Source organism: Macaca mulatta, chromosome 4 (genome assembly GCF_049350105.2).
Source record: "Macaca mulatta isolate MMU2019108-1 chromosome 4, T2T-MMU8v2.0, whole genome shotgun sequence".
Lineage (NCBI taxonomy): Eukaryota > Metazoa > Chordata > Mammalia > Primates > Cercopithecidae > Macaca > Macaca mulatta.
In genome coordinates, this window is record NC_133409.1 from 12,273,731 (window position 1) to 12,284,227 (window position 10,497).

Below are 10,497 nucleotides of genomic sequence, written 5' to 3' on the forward strand. Positions count from 1 at the left end.
ACTGTACTCCAGCATGTGCAACAGAGTGAGACCCTGTCTCAGAAAATAAAAAATAAAAAGAAAATAAAGGCTTTATTAGTATTTCCTTATTTTATTAGTATTTTCCTTATTTCACTTAATTTTTTTTCCTTAAAAATGTTTCAAATTGTAATACTAACCAGTAAAATAGTATTACCATAAAATAGAATGGGGGAGACTATCGTAGTGTAATATATTAAAAGGCTGCCAAAGGCAGCTCACGCTTATTATTCCAGCACTTTGGAAAGCAGAGGCAGGTGGCTATCTCTTGAACCCAGGAGTTCGAGACCAGCCTGGGCAACATGGCAAAACCCCATCTCTACAAGAAACACAAAAATTAGCTGGGTGTGGTGGCACGTACTTGTAGTCCCCAGATACTCAGGAGGCTGAGGTGGGATGATCACTTGAGCCCAGGAGGCGGAGACTGCAGTGAGCTGAGACTGCACCACTGCACTCCAGCCTGGGCAACAGAGCAAGACCCTGTTCCAAGGGAGGAAAATCAAAGGCTACCAGAGGGAACACGTAGTAATTCTCAGATTATGAAAGTATAGTACAATCCTTTACTCATTTTATGAGTAATTTCACTCCACAACAGGAAACTTCTGTAGTATCTATTCACTTAAATATTCAGTTTAGTTAAGCACATGCCCTGCTTTCCCAATTGAATCACAAATTCCTCCTAGAGACTATGTTGCTCTTTTATAACGTCCACTGTGTGTGTATGTAAGAGTAAACTCGAGGTAGGAATGCACAGCAGGGAGAGATTGAGACTAGACAACAAAATTTCAGAGAAAAAAGTAGAATTTGAAAACTAGCTATAACCATTTTTTAAAAATAAAGTAGTTTTTAATTTTAATCAAAGGGATTTACACTAGGAAAAGAATAATATACTCATGATTTCCATTTTTGACGTTATTTGTATATATGTAGCTGGAAATATTCACATAATGAACGTTAAGAGTAGACCATGGGAATATTATTATAACTAAAGTTTTCCAAAATCTGAAAATATTCTAAAAATATACTGGATATTAGATACAATATCTAGCACATTGTACAACTCCAATGCTATTATTGTTACAAAGGCAAAGAAATGAGAAATAAGCAAACAATGATAATCCTTCAAGTCTATTTTTTTAAAAAAGTGCTTACAACTGCTTAAAAAAACAAAACAGAACCCAAAACAAAACAAAACAAAAAACCCAAAACCAAAACCCATACCTTCTTGGGAAGAGGTTCTTCGTTGGTCATCTTGAATCCTAAAAAAAAAGTTGAGGAAAACAAGTTCAATTGATTTTCTTCCAGTGAAAGTAGGAACAAAAAATACTGACTCTTTCAAATCAATTAGTGAACTAAATTACTGTCGAGTAATTACAATTTAAATAATTTAAAAATAGTTTTAGATTTATAAAAAGTGGCAAAGATATTACAGAGTTCCTATATACTCTACACCCAGATCTTCCTCTGTTAACATCTTCCATTATTATAGTTATTGGGTAGTTTTTACAAATTCCCTCATAAAAAAGCTGATCAGCCATTCAAATCATTTGATGTCGCCATAAAGGGTCAAGAGAAATATAATTTCTCATCACACTATTACAATCCCCCTATGAAAGTCTCGTCACAGACGTGATACTGACCTCAAGTAGTATCCTAGCCATGTTGCTAAAGGGCTATTAAAGGGTAATACCAGCTTAAGTCTTCCTTTTATAGCATTAGGTTGTTAAAGCAAGGCAGTACCTACCACAGTCATAATTTACTACTGCCCAATAGTTTTTTTTTAGATATATTATATATTTTTATTTTTTTGAGACACAGTCTCACTGTGTCGCCCAGGATGAAGTGCAGTGGTGCTATCTCGGCTCACTGCAACCTCCGCCTCCTGGGTTCAAGCAATTCTCTTGCCTCAGCCCCGCAAGTAGCTGGGACTACAGGTGCGAGCCACCATACCTGGCTAGTTTTCGTATTTTTAGTAGAGATGGGGTTTCACCCTGTTGGTTAGGCTGGTCTCGAACTTCTGACCTTGCGATCTGCCGGCCTTGGCCTCCCAAAGTGCTAGGATTACAGGCATGAGCCACCACGCCTGGCCTATATTTTGAAATATATGTATATGCTGGGTGTGATGGCTCACGTCTGTAATCCCAGCATTTTGGGAGGCTGGTGGGTGGATCACTTGAGGTCAGAGGTTCAAGACAAGCCTGGCCAACATGGTGAAACCCGGTCTCTACTAAAAACAAAAAAATTAGCTGGGAGTAGTGGCACACGCCTATAATCCCAGCTACTAGGGAGACTGAGGCAGGAGAATTGCCCGAACCCAGGAGGTGGAGGTTGCAGTGAGCTGAGATGGCATGCCACTGCATTCCAGCCTGGGCAACAGAGACTCCATCTCAAACAAACAAACAACAAAAATTCACATACACAGGTATGTCACACCTTAATAAAAATATTCCTACAGTATTTAATTTTATGCCAAATATTTTGCATCTCAAAATTAGCTTCTTTATTATACAAAATTCACTTAACCCCATTTCAAAGATAGGTTAATGAATTCAAGTAGAGAACACTTTATTATGCTATTTTTTAGAATGAATGCTAATAGCAGCTATTATTCATTAAACTCTACAAATCCACACAATAAAAAAAGACAAAGAAAAGATGTGTAATAAACGTACCTTAAGCATCACATTAAAATACAAGGTCGGAAAAAAGAAGCATACAACATGAAGCGCTAACCTGACAAACATAAAATCTTTATATAAAAATTCTATGAGGATTAAAAAATTGAATCAGGTTCTGAGTACCAGTGATCTTTTGAAAAAGCATCTAAATTGCAACTGGCATATTAATAATTTACACAAATTAAGAAATTAGTTCTTACACTAGTTATTCTCATTCTTTCTTTCTTAAGAGATAGGGACCCACCAGAGTGCCCAGGATAGTCTTGAACTCTTAAGTCATCTTCTCACCTCAGGCTCCCAAGTAGCTAAGACTATACATGCAAGGATCATGCCCAGCCCTAGTTATTATTTCTAATAGCACAGTCACGAATGTTCCTTTACTTTACAGTATTTATGGTTTATTTTACTTACCCATACTTACTATAAATTCTAAACTACTAGAACTTTGACCAAAAGCTTGGTATGTTAAACTGAATTTTTTTTTTTTTTCCTGAGATGGAGTCTCACTCTGTTGCCAGGCTGGAGTGCTGTGGCGCCATCTCGAAAGCTACTTGAGGCTGGTGTGGTGGCTAACACCTGTAATCCCAACATTTTGGGAGGCTGGGGCAGGAGAGCTGCTTGAGCCTAGGAGTTTGAAACGAGCCTGGGCAATGTGGTAAGACCCTGTCTCTCATTAAAACAAACAAAACACACACACACCAAAACTACTTGATTTCTCCCACTTGATTTTGAGATTCCTCAAAAGGAGATAACCTTCCAACAGCATTTTTTATACTATGTACAATCTCAACTCTACTTTATAAATGAAACATTCTAAACATACTGTTATTAAATCCTGGTTTTCAGATTAAGTAAATTGTGTTGAAGAAAGCAGAATTCAGAGGAAAAAATCATAAATTGATCTAGGTTACTGGCTTGCTTCTTTCTCTCTTTTAATCTTTTTTTTTTGGAGATGGAGTTTCACTCTTGTTGCCCAGGCTGGAGTGCAATGGCACAATCTTGGCTCACTGCAACCTCCACCTCCTGGGTTCAAGTGATTCTCCTGCCTCAGCCTCCCGAGTAGCTGGGATCACAGGCATGCGCCACCACGCGCGGCTAATTTTTTGTATTTTTAGTAGAGACAGGGTTTCTCCATGTTGGTCCTGAAATCCCGACCTCAGGTGATCTGCCCACCTCGGCCTCCCAAAGTGCTGGGACTACAGGCGTGAGCCACTGTGCCAGGCTTTTTTTTTTTAAAAGACAGTCTTGCTCTGTCACCCAGACCAGAGTTCAGTGGTGCGATCATGGCTCACTGCAATCTTGACCTCCCAGGCTCAAGTGATCCTCCCAGCCTCAGTCTCCTGAGTACCTGGGACTACAGGCATGTGCCACCACACTCAGCTAATTTTTGTACTTTTTGGTAGAGACGGGATTTCACCATGCTGCCCAGGCTGGTATCAAACTCCTGGGCTCAAGCAATCCAACTGCCTCTGCCTTCCAAAGTGCTGGCATTACAGGTGTGAGCCACTGCACCCTGCCTTCCCTCTTTAATCTTTCTCAAGGGATATAGTAAACCGATAAAAACCTCAGTATATTATTTGTTTCTGAGCTAAATGTATACAGTCTGTTTCACTGAGCAAGTCACTCTGTCCTATGAAAACATAAACCGTACTATGAATAAAATGTATATTTTTTTCTTTAAATTGGTTCCTGCCTACTTTATGACCCTTGTTGCCCAGTTTTTAATCTCTGCTGCTATTATAGAAAGCTGCTTTGTAACTACTTTAACCTGGTGGCAGTCATTTTAATCATTTGAGAAACCATCACCATATTTAACTCCACATGTCTAACTACTTCTATTTTAGCATGACACGTGCATCCACTCCATTAGACTGAGAAGTCTTAGAACTCAGATATCAAAAATGGCATTTCCTTGTAATTTTTCTAGAGCGAAATATTAATTTTACACACACACACACACACCCACCCACCCACCCCAGAGTCTTTGTTGCCCAGGCTGGAGTGCAATGGTGCGATCTCGGCTCACTGCAACCTCCGCAGTCTGGGTTCAAGCGATTTTCCTGCCTCAGCCTCCTGAGTAGCTGAGATTACAGGGGCCCACCACCACTTTCAGCTAATTTTTGTATTTTTAGTTTCACCATGTTGACCAGACTGGTCTCGAACTCCTGACCTCAGGTGATCGCCTGCCTTGGCCTCCCAAAGTGTTGGGATTACAGGCGTGAGCCACCATGCCCGGCCAATATTTTTAATTTAAAAAATCTTAAAAGACAATTTTAGCTATTTTAGCTGTACATATTTAACCAGTATATCAGTATCTGTATCTATGTATATGCAAACACAAAATTTTGAGAACCAACCAGGAACTTCATATAACAGGTACTGTGGTAAGAGAGTGACAGTTTGAAAACAGCTGTATTTATCACTAAGGCTAGGTGGTATACCTTTTATCTAGTTACTTGGTATCCTACCTACTCAGTATGTACAATTTTAGTTGTAATACTAAAGTATCATTGATGTTATTCAATATAAATTCCAGTTTATGAAAGTTATTATAGTTGGCCCTTGAACAACCCAGGTTTTAGCTGTATGGGTCCACTTATATGTGGATCTTTTTCAATCAAACTCAGATAAAAAATACAGTACGCGGATCAAAAATACAGCATTCATGGCATGCGAAACCTGAGTATGCAAAGGGCAGACTTTTCATACACCAGGGTTCAAATTCCTTTGCCAGGATTTTGGCAAGGATTGTCTGCGTATGTTTCTACAACCTGATACTTCCCGGATCCCACTACCTTCCGGCTCCCAGCATCATGAAGTTACTTGCTTACTCTCTTCTTAAAGTTTACTTGCTTCTTCATAAAGTTTACTTGCTTACCCTCTTCTTAAAGACAGGTATCCATATTCTTATTCCATTAAAATAAAATTAACTGTAAGCTTAGTTAGCAACGAGATGATAATCTGTTTTTAAATGGCATTAAAAGGACTGAGAAACATATGAAGACAGTTCTGATAACCTTGGTATTCTAAAACAGGGTGTCAACTTTGCAAATACAAAAGTAGCAAAATCTCTGCACCTCAGTTTCCCCACCTCAAAGAGAATTACTGCAACCAGGGTCCAAATACTGTGCTATTTCTGAAGACAGACATTAATCTTTAGCATGGTAACTGGAACAAAATGGGCATTTAATTATTAGTTTCCTTCTCCCCATCAAAAACACAGACTCAGTGTTTCTTGAAACACCTGAAAAGATAATTCACAGGTTGCAGATAATAGTCATACTGTCATCCTGACTGTTTCTAACACTTACTGCAGAATTCTTGGCATCTCCAATATTTAGAATTCTAAACAGAAGTTACTTAAATTTTCTTTTTCTCTCTCTTTCTTTGAGACAGTGTCTCACTCTGTCGCCCAGGCTGGAGTGCAGTGTGACTCGATTATGGGTCATGCAGCCTCTATCTCTTGGGCTCAACTGATTCTCTTGCCTCAGCCTCCTGTGTAGCTGGGATCACAGGTGTGCACCACCATGCCCAGTTAATTTTTTTTTCTTGTTAGTAGAGATGAGGTCTTGCTATGTTGCCCAGGCTGGTCTTGAACTCCTGGGCTCAAGTGATCCTCCTGTTTGGACCTCCAAAAGTGCTGGAATTACAGTTGTGAGCCACCATGCCCAGCCTACAGTTATTGAAATTTCTTTTCTTTTTTTTTTTTGAGACGGAGTCTCTCTCTGTTGCCCAGGATGGAGTGCAGGGGTATGACCTTGGCTCACTGCAACCTCCGCCTCCTGGGTTCAAGCGACTCTACTGCCTCAGCCTCCTGTGGAGCTGGGACTACAGGCACGCGCCGCCACGCCCAGCTAATTTTTTTTTTTTTTTTTAAGTAGAGACATTATTTCACTATGTTGGCCAGGCTGGTCTCGAACTTGACATTGGGTTATATTCTTTTTAAAAAGTTTGATGTTGAGTAGATTTTAATTAAATGGAGATTTTTACTGAAATTTTCTCTAAAAATAAAATTCTGTATTTGTAATGTAAGTCAGGAGTAAATACAGGTTTTGGATAAATGTGTATGCTTCCTAAGTCAATTCTCAGAGTCACTTTTAAGATCACTCCAGCTGTTTGGGGTATCCAACTTGGGAAATTCAGAGCCTCGGCATTTAGAAAGAAAATCCTTTCTCAACTTTAATCTGATGAAAAGTAAATCGTTCCTTGAAAGTCCATGATATGTCACAAAGTTAAATGCACCATCTGGCAAAATCAAATTAGAACAGGTTCAAAATTTACAACTATCTAACAACATTCAACTATTTGGTCAAAACAGAACCTAATTGGCAATTTTGACTTTCACACCACAAGAATGTACTGAGAAGTTTGGTATTCCCCAGGGCAATTTTTTTTTTTTTTTTTTTTTAGCGCAAATGACAAAAACAATTACCATTTAAAGTCAATTCTAGATTCATAAAGACAATGAATATTCCAGGTTTTCAGAACAATCTACTGTCACATCAGAAAAACAGAATGACCATAACATCATTTGGAGTCAATTAAAATTGAATCCTGAAGGAAAATAATAAAATATGCTCAGTTCTTATGAGTCACACATTGAATAACAGCACTTTTCAAAGTCAAAGTTAGTTCCCATTTTCCAGGATGAAAATGACTGTGAGTCATTAGGTGATTAGCTATTAGGTGATGAAAACAACTATTAATAAATTGGGGTAAGGGTCTCAAATTTGGTGCCACCCAAAAAGGTGGTAACATGATTGACTAGTTTTATAACACGAAAAGGTTTCAGTTATTTATGTAGATAATTCAGAGATAATATATCTCAGAATATCAGGACAACCATCTACTCTTGATGTCTTAACATAGAAAAACAGCTTAGTATGGAGTTCAGTCTTGACTGGTTAGGTGCCTAAGATCCCAGATCCCAGTACCTTCCTGGCTCTCAGCATCATAAAGTCAGGTAACTCAGTTCCCTCTGAACAGAGGCAAGCGCCAACCAACACAACTTCAGTAAGAAGACACAGTACCTTGGTGAAACAAATCATAGCTGAATGTAAGAAATCAATCTTCAGACACTGTAGGAGCAAGGTACTGATGAGGAACTGAAAGGCCATCTTTTCCTTACCCTCTATCTGCCATATGTGATTCCAAGCAAGTCTTTTAACTCTTGCAGTTTCAAGTCAGCAAAAAGATAATTTTGCCTGCCTCACAAAGTGCTGCAAATATTAATGCTTTCAGCACAATAAAAATGCTACAAATAGATTTTTCAAACAAAATATGAACATAATATGAACATAAAAGGCAACTTCAACGTGCACTTAGAAAAGATTAAATTCTACTAACTGTATCTTCAAAGGCAGAAAATATTTATAGCACTATATTCTAGTTAGATGGAATACCGTTATACACAATGAAGTATACTATGGTGGAGATACTGAGAAGTTTTTCTGTGTTAAGCTTAGTAACTACAAGAAACAAAATATTTAGAGGCAGAAAGTTGGAGACAACTAAAAAAATTAACACTATCTTAGTCTTGTTTTGCTGAAGGACCTACTAACATACAATTTTGACGAGCAAGAAACAAATATATAATGATCTAAACTGCTAAACAATATATTCAAAGGGATTCAATACTACATACAAGACCACAGGGGACCTTGAACGCTTTACTGTACTGTACAAATTGTGACAATGCTCATCTCCACATCATAGGGCTTTTACATATTTTCTGTTTCATCTCTACCAGCTTATTTCTGACAAACAATACACAAAAATATTTTCAGCAAACATGACTCAACGTTGAATTGGAAAAGCTACACATAAAAGAGCCATGTAAAAATAAGCTGTGCCTGGGACACCCTATTATTATTACTTTTATCCTTTAGGAGTTAGACATTCTGGTAGCTTGTACAAATTCTGCCACTGAAAAAGTACGAAAAATACTGAACTTTTAGACTATGTGTCTGCTTAAGATACCTTAAGATCTAAAAGCACTGTAAGAAACACACCTATCCAAACCTGTAAAATGTAACCTCAACCTTATCACAAGCCAACCTGCGGACTTGCCTAATCAGATGCTACTTGAATGAATTAAAATGTATCCACCTTGAAAAGATTTTTCGCTCATAATTTTAAATTACGGTTTTAAATGACCACAACATGTTTATCGTAGAAAACTTAATGGTCAAAATTTTAAAATCCAAAAAACGAGACCGTGTGATGGATCTATGACGTCCACTTATCTTCCGAAGCAACAGAATTAACTAAAACTAGATAAAATAGGCACAAATACAACTTCTAACTGTAACATACTAATCGAAGTATTTCCCTACCAAACTAAACAGTTTTTTTTTTTTTTTTTTTTTTTACATAATCAGCTATGCTAGTCCTTGATAATGTTAAGCTAGTCCTTTGGGATCAACCAACCAAGTGACTTCCTTATCAAAACAAGAACTTGGCCTTTTCCACTACGTGTACACTGACTTATGAAAAAAGGTTAAAAAAATAATGTAGTAACTGTCTCACAGGGATCCAACGTAAGACTTGGATTTCACAAAAATCTGCAAATAATTCAGTTTCTTTCCTCAGAATGCATGCACTCATTTAAAAATGGAAGTCTACAAGAGAACGTAGCTGCAGTAACATCCTACTGCGTGACATGAAATGTAGGGAACGAACGTTTCTTTTTTTCCTTGCTGAACTCGGGAGAGGCCCAAGGGAGGTGGAGGGAGCAACACCGAGGTGAGGAAAAAACGAGCGCCGCCGCTCAGCCCGCGGAGGGCATCCTCCGACCTCCGTGAGTGGCCGGTCTCTCTGGCCGCCGGAGCACCCCTCTCACCCCGGGCCCTGGGGACGGAGGACGGAGATAAAATGGCCTCGACGCGGCGGAAGTGTTCCCCGCTGGCGGGAAGGTAGAGCGGATAACGAGACTGGTGCCGCGCCGGGCCCGAGTGGCCTTTCGGGCCCTGCCAGCCTCTTACCGGCCGGGGGCGGCTGCGCCCCAACCCTCAGCCCCGGAGGTCCCCCGCGGCCGCTCCCGCCAGCCGGCCCGCACCTACCTCTTCAGGCAGAAGCCGCGCCGGCGCCGCCAGTCGCATAGGCCGAGGCCGCGCTGCTTGCCCTGCCGCCCGGGCCCCCCGGGCCCCCGCGCAGCCGGACAGCTCTGGCGCCTGCCCCGCCGCACTCCTAGTCCCGCCGCAACCCCAGCGCTCCCCTTTATTTGTGGGTCTCGCTGCCACAAAATGGCGCTGAGGGAGGAAACCAGGACCCGCCGCCCGGCCCCGCCCCGCCACCGGGCTCCGCTCCGCCCCGCCCCGCCCCACAGCCGGCCCAAACTCGCCGCAGGCCAGCGCCACTGCCTCCCGCCTCCCGCCAGCCTCCCCGCTCCGCCATGTTCGCGTTCTGGCCCACTCACAGAAGAGTCGCCTTTCAGGCGTGGCCGCAGTCACTCGCCCGCCGCCGGGCCCTGCCAGGAGAGGAAAGGTGAAGGGAGGGAGGCCGCCAGCCTAGCCCGATCGGGGCCTCGAGGCGCAATGGAGCAGCTGCTCCCCGGTAATACGCCCCGTCCTTTCCCAGGAGCCTGGCGCGAGCTCCGCGGGCGCCGGAGCTCAGCTAGCGCGGTAAGGGAAGCGGCCGAAGGGAGGGGCGGGCCAGCGAGGTCGGAGGTCAGCCCCGGGGCATCACGGGAAGGGAAGGTGGACGTACTCGCCGGGGCCACCTGCGGCTGCGGGGGCGGCCTCGTGCGGAGGGATCTGGGCGAAGGCGGCCCGTGATTGGCCGCTTTGTGTTCGCGACGCTC

The 10,497-nt window shown here is 41.6% G+C and overlaps 1 protein-coding gene across 6 annotated transcripts in view; it reads right to left on the reverse strand.

Moving 5' to 3' along the window:
- Positions 1-10,330, reverse strand: part of WTAP (WT1 associated protein) — a 30,023-nt gene extending 19,693 nt beyond the window's left edge. For 3 of the 6 annotated variants that reach the window (XM_077998563.1, XM_015137269.3, XM_077998565.1), the window contains exons 1-2: positions 9,758-9,955; positions 1,240-1,277 (exon numbers count right to left, since the gene is read on the reverse strand). Coding sequence is in view for 4 of the 6 variants with exons in the window: in XM_015137269.3 (XP_014992755.2) it covers positions 1,240-1,269 (30 nt within the window). In the remaining 2 variants the exon portion in view is untranslated. 6 annotated transcript variants of the gene reach the window in all.
- Between the last annotated feature and the right edge of the window lie 167 nt (positions 10,331-10,497).